Genomic DNA, 16656 nt, shown 5'->3' on the forward strand with positions numbered 1-16656 from the left:
CTCGGCGGACCAGGTCCGATTGCAACGCAGAGGGTCGATAGGCGCCCGCTCAGCCGGCCTCAGAGTCCGGAGGGCGGGGGTTAGGGAGGTGGGGACTGGGATAGTGGGCGGGTGGGTGGAGGGGAGGCGGCATTTGTCCCCCGGAGCTTTCGGGGCCGCTTTCCGGGCGCCGGTCGGACCCTGGCGACCGAAACCGCGCGCGGGGCGCAGTCACGCGATGACTTTGAGCACAACAGGTCGGTGACTCGTTCCCATAGGAATTTAACCTGCTAAGCTGGGGGCACTTCTGACCTGTGTTTTTGGTTGGTTGGTTATTTTGTTTGTTTCAGTTTGTTTGACAGTTGCCAGACTATGTTTCTACTCCTGGTGCTACTCAGCCAACTGCCCGTAGTTACATTCGCGTTTCCTCATTGCACAAGAAGTCCCTCGGAGGAGTCTAGGCATGCGAGAGAAGAAGGTGAGCCTGGCTGCAGATCCCAAGAAACCGTTCTGAAAACTCGAGCCTGTATTCCAGGGCTCAAATGAGAAAGTGTAGTCTTTGAGATTAAATGCCCTCATCAAGCGTAGAAGCGCTAAAATGCGCTTTAATTTGTAGTTTATTTGGTAATGTTGTGGTTTGTTATGTTAACTGCAGTTTTTAATTCTGAGAGTTACTTTTGTAAATATGTATTTAAGACCAGGTGGGTAGTTAGTTAACTGAATGGAAAACCTGTTTCAACTTCTGAAAATCAGTGAGTGCCGTTTTTCTAGATGAGGCTGTGTGGTAATTCTGATGGGCATAATTGTTCTTCCTGGAAAGATGGACAAGGAGTCCAGGACCTAGTCTGGATTTGTTAGCAGACTCTGGGCAAGTACTTAACCCCCTTTCAGCTTTTAAAATGATGAGGGAGTGAGGAGTGGAGTGACCTCTGAGGTCCTTTTTTACTTTTAAATGTCTGGTTATGTGGGTAAAGTTAGATGGTGTGAGAAGATTAGGTTTGGGGCTTGCTAACCTAGAATTGCACACCTTGTGGTCTCCAGGTCATAAACAGATTCCTGCCCACATTCTGAAAGCCTAACCTAGAAAACACAGGAAAGAAAAAAACTTGGCTTTCTCCCTGCCAAATCACTGTGCTTCCCTACCTGGTGCCAATGCTTTGGATCCGCCTCCCCACACATATCTGTCCCACATTCATTCTCATCAGGTCCTACTCTCATTCTCTTTGGAGAAGGATCTGTTACACTAAAACTCCTAATCATAACACTAATAATGGTTAAAACAGTTCAGTGTCTCAAGCCTTCTAGGAGACTGTGTGTATGTTAAAATAGGGCAATATCTTAACCTTAAGGAATCAAACACTGACCACAGAATCCTAAGCAACTGGATAAAGTAGTTAGTGGAACAGGATTTGCAAGGAGATCCTTCCTGGTGCCTTCCACGTTGCACCGTATATTTAAGTCCATTCATATATAAGGTTGATGATCCATACTCAGCAGGACCAGATGCTGGGTCCAGAGTGTTTATGAGTACATTCATTCATTCACAAGATATAGGCATAAAAGACATTCTCCAGGACTTCATAAACTGTGGAAGGAATTTAGAGATCACACTTGAATGCAGAAGGCTGGAGATATCTGTGGGAAATGTAAACGAGGAAGTGTGTGTATTTAAAAGGCTTCTCTGATGGTTCAGTTGATAAAGAATTTGCCTGCAGGAACTCAAACAGGGGGTCTGTATCAACCTAGAAAGGTGGGATTGGGAGGAAGCTGGGAGGGAAGTTCAAGACGGAGGGGGCATATGTATAGCCATGGCTGATTTATCTTGAGGTTTGACAGAAACAAAATTCTGTAAAGAAATTATCCTTCAATTAAAAAATAAATAAAAAAATTTTTAATTAAAAAAAAAAGTCTGCCTGCAGTGCAGGAGACCTGAGTTTTTTCTCCAAGTCAGGAAGATCTCCTGGGGAAGGAAATGGCAACCTACTTCAGTATTCTTGCCTGGATATCCGAATAGACTGCTTCACCTAATAGGCGAGGCAGGGTGTAAACTGATAATCCCCATAAACTCTATGACAGAAGTAGAAACAGAGAGTTCAAGAGCAGAGGTATTGGTTAGCAGTAGCTAGTTAGCATTAGTATTAGTTAGGTATTAGTTAGCATAGTAGCTATGTCTCTGGAGAGTTGTATAGCGCAGAAGCCAGTGCTCTCTGCATATGAGATATAACAAATGGAGATATGAAAAGTAACTAGGAAAATAAAAGACCTTCAGTTGTGTTCTGATAAAGCCGAGAGGTGAGATTTAAATGACTCAAAGGGAACATATTTAGAAAGCATGGAGAGACAGGAGAGAGGAGAATAGAATATCTCAGTTGGTAGGTTTAAAACAGGGAAATAGACAGCCTCTTAGGATAGTCTAAATCAGGAGAAATAAAGATGAGAAGATAATCTGAGGCAGCAGATACAAAAGTGCAAAGGCCAGTGTATCCTCTGGCAATGGCCAGAGGGGAAACAGGAAACATTGCTGCAAGTTCAGGATGCTCCAGGGGCATGGAAGTTTGCTTCTTTTAATTAAAAGCAAGTCCAGGCTACTTAGAACCCAGATAACAAAGGACCGTATTTCTCCCGAGATCATAAGGGAGGCAAAAAGTTTGATAAGGCATTGACGGTCTAAGATGAACCATGGACTGAATTAGAACTTTCAACCTCAGGAAGTTGTGGACAGCAGTCCCTCCCAGAAGGCATGTTTTATACAGCAGTCGAGACTTTCATTGGCATAAATATCATTTAAGGAACAATAAAAGTGTTTGTGACTCACTTCTTTATTTTCCTTTTAAGTTGAAGGTCCCATTTAGAAGTCAGGGGTGTTTTGTAACTCAGATAACTGGAGGCCAACAATGAGAAATTTGGCACTGCTTTTCTAGCCAGTAAAATGTAAAGATCTGGGCATATCTGAGAAGCAGCAATACAAAGGCAGATTTCTAATTCTCTGTTCTGAAATCAGATTTTGTAAGTAAGTACAGTACAACTAAGTTAAGCAGACTCAAAGTTACTTCATCCCTGGTTTAGTATTATAAACCTGTGCCAAGATTACAAACAGGCCATACCTCTGTATTGCCTCAACTCCGAGAATTTAGGTCCAAGAGGAAAGTCAAGTTCAGTCATTTATTATTGTAAGTAATTTGGGGGGCACCTCTGTGTGTCAACATCCCTGCTTTAATGGAATTTTCCTTCTAGCCAGGGGAACAGAGTGGTAACAGATAAGTAAATAAAGCATATAGAACACTAGATGGAAAGTGCCATGAAAAAAACACGGTGTGGGATGGGGATTGGCAGAAGTGAGTGGTGATGGGGTTCAAGGTAACACTGAACAAAATGTGGAAGTGAGAATACAGACTGAGAGAGGAAAGTTCTATTCAGTGGAAAGCAAGTTCAAAGGCAGGAGAGATCTGGGCACATTGGAAATGTGCTGTCACTGTTGTGGACAGGGAGATGACTTAGAGGGCCATTATAAGAATCCCAATGAGAAATGATGGCGACTTGGAAAGTTTCTCAGTCTGTTCCGTGGTTGCGTAAAATCCACAAGAATAAAGAAGAGGAAAGAACCAACATTTTGTCACAGGACAGAATGGTCTACCTTTTTAGAATATTTCTCAAAACAACTAGCACTAATGAACTGATTCTGGCTCCCGTCCTTGGTTCAAGTAGCTCATAAATCTTATTTATAACTTAGAAATGAAGATGCTAGAATAGCACTGGCCAGTAGAAATAGAATGTGCACCACATGAATCATTTAAAATTTTCTAGCAGCCACATTTTAAAAAGTAAAAAGAAATAGGTGCAAATTATTTTGATAAAGTATTTAATTGAACCCAATATATTCCAAATATTTAACCTAATATTACAAATATAAGCAAAAGAAAACACTGAGATACTTTACATTTTTCTTAACCATGTCTTTGAAGTCCCTTTCTACACTTAGTGTTCAGTTCAGTCACTCAGTCGTGTCTGACTCTTTGTGACCCCGTGGACCACAGCATGCCTCCCTGTTGACCACCAACTCCCGGAGTCTACTCAAACTCTTCTCCATTGAGTCTGAGATGCCAACCAACCATCTCATCCTCTGTTGTCCCCTTCTCCTCCTGCCTTCAATCTTTCCCAGCATCAGGGTCTTTTCAAGTGAGTCAGCTTTTCACATCAGGTGGCCAAAGTATTGGAGTTTGAGCTTCAACATCAGTCCTTCCAATGAACACCCGGGACTGATCTCCTTTAGGATGGACTGGTTGGATCTCCTTGCAGTCCAAGGGACTCTCAAGAGTCTTCTCCAACACCACAGTTCAAAAGCATCAATTCTTCAGCACTCAGCTTTCTTTATTGTCCAGTTCTCACATCCATACATGACTACAGGAAAAACCATAGCCTTAACTAGACGGACCTTAGTCGGCAAAGTAATGTCTCTGCTTTCTAATATCCTGTCTAGGTTGGTCATAACTTTCCTTCCAGGGAGCAAGCATCTTTTAATTTCATGGCTGCAATCACCATCTGCAGTGATTTTGGAGCCCAAAAAAATAAAGTCTGACACTGTTTCCTCATCTATTTCCCATGAACTGATGGGACCGGATGCTATGATCTTAGTTTTCTGAATGTTGAGCTTTAAGCCAACTTTTTCACTCTCCTCTTTCACTTTCATCAAGAGGCTCTTTAGTTCTTCACTTTCTTCCATAAGGGTGGTATCATCTGCTTATCTGAGGTTATTGATATTTCTCCCGGCAATCTTGATTCCAGCTTGTGCTTCTTCCAGCCGAGTGTTTCTCATGATGTACTCTGCATAGAAGTTAAATAAGCATGGTGACAATATACAGCCTTGACGTACTCCTTTTCCTATTTGCAACCAGTCTGTTGTTCCATGTCCAGTTCTAACTGTTGCTTCCTGACCTGCATACAGATTTTTCAAGAGGTAGGTCAGGTGGTCTGGTATTCCCATCTCTTTCAGAATTGTCCACAGTTTATTGTGATCCACACAGTCAAAGGCTTTGGCATAGTCAGTAAAGCAGAAATAGATGTTTTTCTGGAACTCTGTTGCTTTTTCCATGATCCAGAGGATGTTGGCAATTTGATCCCTGGTTCCTCTGCCTTTTCTAAAACCAGCTTGAACATCTGGAAGTTCACAGTTCACGTGTTGCTGAAGCCTGGCTTGGAGAATTTTAAGCATTAGTTTACTAGTGTGTGAGATGAGTGCAATTGTGCAGTAGTTTGAGCATTTTTTGGCATTGCCTTTCTTTGGGATTGGAATGAAAACTGACCTTTTCCAGTCCTGTGGCCACTGCTGAGTTTTCCAAATTTGCTGGCATATTGAGTGCAGCCCTTTCACAGCATCATCTTTCAGGATTCGAAATAGCTCAACTGGAATTCCATCACCTCCACTAGCTTTGCTCTTAGTGATGCTTTCTAAGGCCCACTTGACTTCACATTCCAGGATGTCTGGCTCTAGGTGAGTGATCACATCATCATGATTATCTGGGTCATGAAGATCCTTTTTGTACAGTTCTTCTGTGTATTCTTGCCACGTCTTCTTAATATTTTTTGCTTCTGTTAGGTCCATACCATTTCTGTCCTTTATTGAGCCCATCTTTGCATGAAATGTTTCCTTGATATCTCTAATTTTCTTGAAGAGATCTCTAGTCTTTCCCATTCTGTTCTTTTCCTCTATTTCTTTGCACTGATCACTGAGGAAGGCTTTCTTACATCTCCTTGCTATTCTTTGGAACTCTGCATTCAGATGGGTATATCTTTCCTTTTCTCCTTTACTTTTCACTTCTCTTCTTTTCACAGCTATTTGTAAGGCCTCCCTAGACAGCCATTTTGCTTTTTTGCATTTCTTTTTTAGGGGGATGGTCTTGATCCCTGTCTCCTATACAATGTTAATGATCCTCTGTCCATCATTCATCAGGCCCTCTGTCTATCAGATCTAGTCCCTTAAATCTATTTCTCACTTCCACTGTATTATCATAAGGGATTTGATTTAGGTCATACCTGAATGGTCTAGTGGTTTTCTCCACTATCTTCAATTTAAGTCTGAATTCTACACTTAGAGCACATTCAAGTCACACTAGCCACGTTTCAGGTTTTCGATACCATATGTGACTAGTGGCTGCTATATTGGACAAAACAGCTCTGTTAAGACTCACACCTGGGACTTCCTTGGTGGTCCAGCATTCTTGGTCAGGACTCTGTGCTACTAATGCAGGGGCATGGGTTCGGTCCTGGTTGGGAACTAAGATCTTGCATGCCACACAGCGCTGCCAAAAAAAAAAGTGATTTAGGAAATGGCAACCCAGAGGTGTAAGTGACTTCCCAGGAGATACAGCTGATAGCTAAGCCAAATCAGTAAAGAAAAATCTGTGTCTTCTGTGTCTAACACTCTGCCACTACACCAGACTAATTTTTCTCAGTCAAAATAATAGGAAACCAGTGCTTTAGAGATAGCGTAGTCTGGCCTGTCATTTATTGGAAAAATAATTGTCTAGAGGAAAAAAATGAAACTCAATTTTTTTTCACTTATGCTGAGAACTTTGGACATAATCTACTCAAGTATGTCCTGGAATTTGATTAATAGCTGTATTTCATCTTTAGCAGGAATTATTTTTACTGATGATATTTCTTTTTGTCAGATTTAAAAACCACAGAAGAAAGTTGGGCATAATTTAACCACATCAAAGGAACTATGTGCTCTTCCCATAATTAAAACAGAAATTTTCTGCCTTATTTTTATCAATGTTTGAAATCTTTCTATTTCTTTGTTAGTATTTACATCAAAAGAAGAAGCAAACCTGTTCATACATAGACACCTCCTATATAATAGATTTGATTTGGAGCTCTTCACTCCCGGTGACCTAGAAAGAGAATGCATAGAAGAACTTTGTAATTATGAGGAAGCCAGAGAGATATTTGTGGATGAAGATAAAACGGTAATTTTGTTGATGATGTTAATTGGCTAGACATTTATTAAATTGTACTTTAAAAAGTGGTACTTTTCAGGCGTTAGAAATTATATGCCTTAAATAAAATTAGGGTTGTATACCTGTTATCTCTTTCTACTTTCTTAAAATGCTAATTAACCCATTTAGATTTTACTTTATACTTTCCTAGGTTTACAGTAATTAGCAAATTATCAATTGTGTTATAATTTTGTGTTTAACATGTATGATATTCAAAGACAGTCTTGAAGCACAGTGAATTAAACTTTAGGATATTGAGTTAGTTCTCTGATTCAGGCTTCAATCAGTCAAAACTCAAGAGAAATTTTTCCTATCAAGACTTAGCTTTTTGATGACTTTATTTATATTTCTAGTACTTATTGACAATCTACTATGTGTCATATGCTCTCCTAGAAACTGAGGATAAAATATATATTCCCTGCATTCAGGAGTTAATTGCTTGGCAATAAACTTTTAGAATGTCTCCCTTAAAATATAATTAACTTCTGTCTGTTAATCCTGAAAAATACAAAACAAATAGCCAGCACTGTCCCTGTTATAATCTGGCATATTCTTTAAGCATATCAAGTGACCCAGATTCTTTGCTTTTGTAAATAACCCCAAGCTTAAATAACCCCAGCTCTTTTTCCCCTTCCTCAAGAATCCCGTTTTACTCTTTAGTCACTAAGAACCTCTCTAGGTATTCTTCAAATGAAGGTGTTACTGAAACTCAGCTCTTTTTCTTCTCAAATTTTCCCCAGCCTCCCATTCCCTGCTATTACCTGCTGCATCTATTAGAGAAAGGAAGCAAAAACTGCTCCGCCTTGTAGTTGTGTCTGTTGAAATTCTATACTGTTTCTTACAAAACCATTTTCTAGTTTTATCACAGTTCCTTAAAAACAGCTTCGAGTCTCTCAAGTAACACTGAACTTAAAAAGTCTCAGGGATGTCTTTCCAAATCAATAAACACCTTTTAATAAAATCTCTGAGCAAGGGCTTCCCTGGTGGTCCAGTGGTTGAAAGCCTGCCTCCAATGCAGAGGACATGGGTTAGATCTCTGACCCCAGAAGATCACACGTGCCTCAGGGCAAGTCAATTGAGTCCATGCCCCACACCAAGAGAAGACACCACAATGGAAAGCCCTTGCCCTCCAACCAGAGAGCAGCTGCCGATTGCCACAACTGGAGAAAACCTGCCCGCAAACAACACAGACCCAGCACAACCAAAAATAAATTGATTGTTTCAAAAACCTATAAAAACCTCCTAGCGAACTGAAGGCTCACCTACTGTAGAAAAAAGTCAGACTCCTTTTCAAACACGATCATGAGTCCTCTGCTTCAACTTCCACCTCTGCTGTTTTCATCAACTCTCTAATTCGGTAGTGTCCCTGGACACCTGAGTGAGGGCCCTGGGCCAATGAAGGAAGAATATCAGGGTCCAGTGGTAAAGAGCTGGCACTAGCAATAAAGCCCCGGCCAATTTCAGTTGGAAGAAACGGTAGTGGGTGGCAATGCTTTAATTATTTAATAGAGTGAGTCACTTGCTCCAGCATGAATGAACTGCTGTCCTATATGTGGCACGTGCCAAGTGTTTACACCCCTAGTCGAGGTCCTGGAGACCAAAGGAAATGATGTTAAAGAAATTAAATAAACTTGGAAAATTTTACCTTTCTCTTAGATGAAATTTTGGCAAGAATATTCAGTTAGAGGACCAACCACAAAATCAGGTAAGGCAAGAATGGATCAATTTTAATGTTTTTTTTTTTCCCATCCTCCATCATAGTACATTTTTAGTTTCATTGTTTGAGTTTGGTTGTTGCACAACGTACATATCTTGTAAATCTGGGAAAGATTTCTCAATTATACACAGGGCTATCTAAGACAGAGAAGGCCGCATTCATCTATTTACACACTGAAAATCAAGTTTGGTGAGATACTAGGGAAATGAGATAATAGGCTTAATTCGCTCTTTTAAACAGCTCAGCTAAGTCAGGACTTGCACAGAATAAAAGTCAGACTGTTACTTTCGAGTAGTAAGCTATTTTAATTTTTTTTTCTTTGTTACCATTACAAGTGAATGGAATACTTGGGCTACTAAGTAAATTAAGATTTTTAGATAGAATTAAGTAACTTCTAGAGAGGGGAGATCCTTTGTCTTATCTGCATTGATCATCTCTAGCTGCTTTTAGTCAGGTTCGTTTTGTTTTTACCAGCGATTTATTCATTCCCCCTAGGCAGGGCTCCAGCTGTAGGGAGACTATATTACATAGCTACTCTAGAGTGGCTTAGTAAATTTCTGTCAGTAGTTAATATCAAAATGTGTATAGTTGAACAAAGAATATGTTTATCCTGCTTAGACTTTTATTCATTTAAGAAGACATTTAAAATAAATCAGGGACTTCCCCTGGTCAGGGATCTAGAACCCACATGCCACGACTAAGACCCAGCACAGCCAAAATGAATAAATAATTTTAATTAAAATAATAAAAATAAATGAAGCCACACCTAGGGCTTTTAGGAAGTATATGTTTCCCCACCCCCCACCCCAGGTCATGTCTCTGGCACAGACTTTTAAAAATAACCAATATTAATTATTAGATGCTTAATAATGTGCTTACACTCAATGTTAAATTTATTGAAATCATAGGTGGTGCTTTTCAGTTGTTATATTTATGTTAGTTTAATGATTTCTCTTAAGATACTAACAGAGAGAAAATCGACGTTATGGGCCTTCTGACTGGATTAATTGCTGCTGGAGTATTTTTGGTTATTTTGGGATTAGCTGGTTACTATCTTTGTATCACCAAGTGTCACAGGCAACAATATCCAGGGTAAGTATTGAGTGAAAATATTTAATTTATGATTATACTTTCTATACTATTATTTTTAAATGGCTAAAAAAATGACTGCCTATATTTTGAAGTATATTTTTTATTTTGGAATAATTTCAGATATACAGGGAAGTTACAAAGATAGCCCAGAGAGTTCCTATATATCCTTCGCCAGTTCCCTCATTGTTAAATTCTTATGTTACCATATTACATTTGTAAAACTAACAAGCCAACTTTGGGCTTCCCTGGTGGCTCAGATGGTAAAGAATGTCTGCAATGCAGGAAACCTGGGTTCAGTCCCTAGTTTAGGAAGATTCCCCTGGAGAAGGGAATGGGTAGCCACTTCCAGTATTCTTGCCTGGAGGATTCAATGGACAGAGAAGCCTGGCGGGCTCCCATCCATGGGGTCACAAAGAGTCGGACATGACTGAGCAACTAACATGAGCCAATGTTAATACATTGCTATTATTAACTGAATTCCAGCATATTAGTAAAGCTTCCTAAAGGCCATAATTGTTTGCATAATAAATCTCAACATCATTAGAATAAAAAGTTATTCTCATTCATATTCTTATCTGCAAGTATAGATAAAAGTGTAGAACTACCTTATTTAAAAAAAAAAAGCAACAGATGCGAAACAGGCAATCAGGATTATTTCTTGTATATCCTTATTTACCCTATTTACGGTTCCAAATTCTATAAAGACGCTCATTATTGACCAGGTGATAAAACGATTATGGAAATAGATAGTGGTGATGGCTGTACAACATTGTGAATATAATAAATACCATTAATTGTACACCTGAAAATGGTTATGATGACAAATTTTATGTTATGCATATTTTACCATAATAAAATTTTTTTCTTTATTGTTAAGGTAAGAGTTTAGGGGAATAGAGGTGGAATTAGGATAAATCCGTTGGAAGATAAAAGCTGAAGCCAAGTTTTCTGAGTGTGATGAAAGGACAGAGGCAAGGGCAGAGGCAAGTCTGAAAGGATGCCCATAGTAAGAGTGCAGAGGAAGTTGGTTGTTGCTGTTGTTTTAGTCTCTTAGTTGTATCCAGCTCTTTTGTGATCCCATGGACTGTAGCCCACCAGGCTCCGTTCGTTGTCCATGGAATTTCTCTAGCAGGCATAGTGGAGTGAGTTGCCATTTCCTTCTCCAGGGAATCCTTCCAACCCAGGGATTGAACTTGTGTCCTCTGCATTGCATGCAAATTCTTTACCACTGCTTCCTGGGAAGCCCCTGCAGAGGAGGAGGACATGCCCGCAAAGGGGGCAGAGGACAGGGGCAAAGTGAAGTCGTTCAGTCGTGTCCGACTCTTTGCTACCCCATGGACTGTAACCTGTCAGGCTCCTCCGTCCATGGGATTTTCCAGGCAAGAATGCTGGAGTGGATTGCCATTTCCTTCTCCAGGGGATCTTCCCAACACAGGGATCGAACCCAGGTCTCCCGCATTGCAGGCAGACACTTTACCATCTGAGCCACCAGAGAAGCCCCAAGTAAAGTGTAATTCTATCCCCCAGCTGGAATTCCTAAACAGTCCCCTGAGGCATTATGTGATCACGGGCAGGAACTAAGGAGATTGTCTGAGAGTTCTATAAATCCTCTAAAAGTTTGAAAAGTGAAAGAAAGTAAGGAATATTTTGTGTAATTTTTCTTAAGCCACTATCTTTAAGCTGAGGTTTTTATTAATTTCACCTACTTAACAGACGGGGAATCAGGGAATCACCTACTTAACAGACAGGGAATCAGGGAATCAGCAAGTTCTCCCCATTTTCAAGGGCTTATTTAATATGGCTTTCTCCACAAGCTGCAGGATACCTGGAAATTCATGGATTAATGAAGAAATTGGGATATTTATCTTTAAAGACTCTCCTTGTCTTTTATCTTCCCTTCTTTTCTATCCCATTTACAATATTTTCCCCCAAAGGCCATGTGTGTGCCCTCAGTATTTAATAATTTCCCTGAAGATCTGTGAACAGAGCTATTATTCAGTGTCATGCTCAACATCCTTCTCTTCTCTTTCCTGTTTTCTTCCATTTCTCTGCTTTTCCACACCACTACACCTTCTTACCTTATGCCTTTTTTTCTCTAAAGCCTTCTAGCTTCTTTCCTGCATGAGTTTAGAAGCAGAATTCAAAGACACATGGAGTAAAGAGGTGCCATTTTTATGCATGTTTTCTGTGTATGTTATTATTAAATTTTGAAAACCCAGATATCTCTTATTTTAAAAGTAAGATTAGTTATCCTTAGTACAGTAGAATGCTGTACCATTTACAGGTCATTTTTACATCTACTGTCTCACTTTGATTCTCAGAGCAACCCTTTATAGGGCACATTTCAAACTAGGTTAACCAGACATTCCTTTGTGTTAAGACTAACTTTTAAATACTTACTAACTGACTAAAGTACTTTTTATCAATTGTCCCAAGAAATTCTTCCAACAGAGTTACATGTTCTCTTTCTACATTTTGCAAGTCTGAAAGTGGGGGAAGGGTGAGGAATATTTTGAAAAAGAGTGAAAAATGAGATCATTGTTAGAATAGTTTGTCTCATTCTTTTGTAAAAACATGCCAAGAAATGGGCAACAAGATCTTTTCATTTCTTAGTCCCTATATTTTATGGAGGAAAATAGGCATAATATAATGTTGTCAGCTTATCTGAGATGTTCTTGGTGTGTACTTTCTGATTTCAGTCATGTAAGATGTATGTAAGAAATCACTGTGAAAACACTTAATGATTTTAGTATCATTATACTGTTCCTGTAACAGATTTTGAAGGTCAACGTGGAAAAATTTATTTGTTCAAGTATAACATGTCTCTCCTGTTTCCTATAAGCAAACTAGTAGTACTTTTCATCACAAGCTAATGAATGGGGCAGGTGACAGGCCTACCATGCGTACATTCCAGATTTCCAACAGAGGAGGAATTGTATTGAGCCCTCTAAGTAAACTTCTGAGGCTCTCGACAGTCACCTGTCAACTATTGAAGAGCAGATTATCCAATTCCTCGATTTATATAGACCTTTTTCTTTTCTTCTCTCTCTGCTATTTTCCTCTCTCTTTCCTTTCAATTTCAGATCTCATTGTAACTTCCAACAGAAAAGGTATTCTAAAAGTTGATATTAATTTAGTTTGCAAAAGTGTACAGTATTTTGGGTCTGCTAAACTCTCTTATTAGGAAGAATACTATTATAAATATTGATTATAGGTTCAGCATTATCTATATATTTTCATTATCTTATTAACCATACTATAAGAGGTTAATTTCTGCATAGATGCTTCATAGACAGCCAACTTCACAGTCTAAGTGGATCAATTTACTTATGTTTAAGTTATAATTTGTAATTCACAAGTGAGAAGGGGAAATGTGGTTTCGGAACACCAGACCAGTATTGCATTTCAGCTTTCATTGGCTGGTGTAGGTGACAAAGTTTTGTGAAAAATGGTGGAACTTGAACTAAGCCATTTTTTTTTAAATTAAAAAATGTTTTTTTCTAATTGTTAGGCTTCCATCTGTGGAGATCAAAGGGGAGTAAAGACGCTACCTTGGCAAGGGAAGAGAGCCATAAAATAAAGCAAGGCTAGATTAAGGGAGGCTTTGGAAAGTAGGCACAGGAGTTGGAAGTTGATTCAGTAGAAAGCAGACTTCAAGTTAGACTTTTGTGGAGAAGAATGATGGGATGGAAGTCCTGCTGAGGAGAGATGGACCAGGCAGAAAGGCTGCTGGGGTAACAGAGGAGAGAGATGGGCATCCACTGATGTTATTACCTCTGTGGCATCAATTTCCTTAGCTTTGAGTTGTAGCGCCTTTCAACAAAGCCTGGATTTGGTTTAACACCATACTTTGAGAAAATTTTAATTCAGGAATAGGAGAAAAAAAGAATTCACGTGTTTTGAGTCCTCGTTACAGTATTCCAGACTCTGCTTAGATGCCTTACATAATCTTTCTCAATCGACAAAAAACATCTCTGTTGACGTAGCTATTATTATTCCCATTTTACAGAGGAAGAAACCTGAGTTAGGTTACCTTGCCTTTGGTCACATTGCTATGAAATGATAGGATCCTGTTTCATACCAATGACTGACTTCAAAGCTCTTGGTCTTCCCACTAAACCAAGACTCATTCAGAGTTTATGGGTAAAATAAAACTTGTTATATTAATAAAGAAGGTTCAGCTTTGATCTAAATAGTTGGATTTCTTAATATTGCTGTTTTAACCTAAAATATTGCCTTTCCTAGACCTCAATGCTCTCTCTATTTAGTTCTTCAGACATCTACGTAAGAAGGGGCAGGCACACTCCTTCCATCATCTTCAGAAGACCAGAGGAGGCTGTCTTGTCTCCATCGCCACCTTCATTGGAAGATACAGGATTACCTTCTTATGAACAGGCAGTGGCATTGACCAGAAAACAGAGTGTTTCACCACCACCACCTTATCCCGGGCTGGCAAATGATTTTAGGGTATTTAAAAAGTCTATGTCACTCCCATCTCACTAAGCCCTCATTGTCTTGGTGATGTAGGACATTCACATTATTTAAGTGGTTCTTTTCCCTGAACCAAAAAAGACAGGTCAATTCAGACGTTTATGACAAACTGTAGAGAATAAAGGAGAAATAAGCATGTGTTCTCTGCTACTGGAGTTCTGTCAGCATCTTTAACCTGAACTTTATCATTATCAGCTGGATAAGGAATTTTGTATCCTTGCAGTTAAGAGAGCACTGTTCTGTTCAAAAGAATCTGTTATGGATGTCACAGCTAGAACTGGTGAACTGTCTGTATTCTTCGTACAGAAATGGTTGTAGATTTGTTGTTGTTGTGTTAGTCGCTCAGTTATGTCCGATTCTTTGAGACCCTATGGATTGTAGTCTGCCAGGCTTCTCTGTCCATGGAATTCTCCAGGCAAGAATACTGGAGTGAAAAAAAAAAAAAGAATACTGGAGTGCGTAACCATTCCCTTCTCTAGGGGATCTTCCAGATCCAGGGATTGACCCAGGATCTCCAGCATTGCAGTCAGATTCTTTACTGTCTGAGCCACCAGGGAAACCCCATAGATTTTTTGTATTGAATACTAAAAAAAAAGAAAAAGAATTTCTAATTATTAGATTATTCCAAGTTATAATATTGGACCTACTCTTTTTTAGGATTTCTTTTTGTTGCAAATACTTCACAGAATCTGACATGTAAATATAAATCAATAACCTTAATAAAATCAGTTTTTTATCTTAAATTATTGCATAGCATTCACTATATTTTGCACAGTTTAGTCATGAACTGTTGCTATCAGTCATACTTTATTATGGGGGGGGCAGTCAATAGTTTTCTTTAAAAAATAAACACTAGGGAGTTACTTCTTCAGAAGGAACATGGTTGCAATGGAAAGGATTTGCAAGGGTTGTTAGACCATGAAGTAGATTATAGGCCTCAAATCTAAAGGAGTGGAGCTTGATAAATTTGTGCATATTACCGACGAGTAGACAAACCCATTTTCATTGCTAAATTATCTGTATCTGACTATGCATAACTATTAATCTGGAAATTTTTTCAAAGTTTATAAATAATAGTTTGAGAACCTAGAAGTAACTTACTTTTCTGCTATCAAAATAATATTGGTTAAAGTTACCAGCAATCTTTTAACATCTGGACACAGAACATCATAGGCAATAATTTTGACCTATGGTTTGTATCTTCTTCTAATTCTGTATGTGTCCAATCTCCCCTTATAGACATAATAGAGTATAAGCTATAAACTTCTGGAATGAATGTGTGAGCACAAATTTATTTGAGTGTATGTGTATGTGAATTTGTTTCCTCTTTACAGGAACTCAAAAAATAACATACTCCTGAGAAATAGAAAATTCTGTTCTTTATGTTTTTGCCAGGCATTGCTTTTTTTCTATGTAATACCATTTATAAAACCGTATTTTGTTTTATAATTTTAGAGGGATGAGATTAAAACTCACATGCGTTTGGTAGTTCCTTCCAAATTAAATGTTTAAAAAGTATAAATCATATTACAGTGTGTTTGAGTGTATGCCTCTCTTTTAAGGCAGTGTGATCTTAATGCAGATGAAAGAAAGATCTTAATCATTATAGACTGCTAAAGACTTTACGTTTGATATTTTCAGAGTCTCTTTGGTTACTTGTTGCAAAGAAATCATCTAGCAAAAATTTTTGTTGTTTGATATTTCATTTTGTTTTAAATTAATTTTTATTGGAGTGTAGTTGCTTTACATTGTTCTTTCAGTTTCCACTGTGCAGCAGAATGAATCAGCCATACATACATATATATCCCTTCCCTTTTGAACTTCTTTCCCATTCAGGTCACCACAGTACATTAAGTAGCGTTCTCTTACCGTGTTCTCATTAGTTATCTATTTTATACATAGTAACATTTGGATATAATTAGGAAAAGTGGTCTTTTTAATGCCACCTACATAACCTACAAAAATTTTACTATTAGTCATATATTTGCTTTACATAAGCACTTTTCCTCATATAACTTTGCCCTTATTTTAATCCTGTTTAAAAGATCAGAGGCAGGACTTCCCTGGTGATCTAGTGGTTAAGACTCTGCACTTGCAATGCAAGGGGCATGGGTTTGATTCCTGGGCAGGGAACTAAGATTCCACGTGTCACACAGCCAATATATAAATAAAGCAAGCAAGCACCTAATGCTGGTTCTGAGGCTAATTAGGAAACATTAAAAAAAAAAAAAGATTGGAAGCAAACTCCATCATTTTAGCAATCACTCTAAAGCATGCAAGGATAACTTGCCCCAAATCTAACATGTTGGTAAGAGCTAGGTTTAGAATGAGCAAGCACATTTTTTTCAACCCCATCTTATACCTATAGAATTACACTGTCTC

General features: G+C 38.7%; 1 protein-coding gene across 1 annotated transcript; it reads left to right on the forward strand.

Moving 5' to 3' along the window:
* The first annotated feature begins 351 nt into the window (after window positions 1-351).
* Window positions 352-14286, forward strand: PRRG4 (proline rich and Gla domain 4). Its single transcript, XM_052653334.1, has 5 exons — window positions 352-457; window positions 6781-6944; window positions 8631-8679; window positions 9651-9783; window positions 14052-14286. Exons 1-5 carry the CDS (start codon window positions 352-354, stop codon window positions 14284-14286), a joined length of 687 nt encoding a protein of 228 aa, XP_052509294.1.
* Window positions 14287-16656: the final 2370 nt, after the last annotated feature.

Source organism: Budorcas taxicolor, chromosome 15 (genome assembly GCF_023091745.1).
Source record: "Budorcas taxicolor isolate Tak-1 chromosome 15, Takin1.1, whole genome shotgun sequence".
Lineage (NCBI taxonomy): Eukaryota > Metazoa > Chordata > Mammalia > Artiodactyla > Bovidae > Budorcas > Budorcas taxicolor.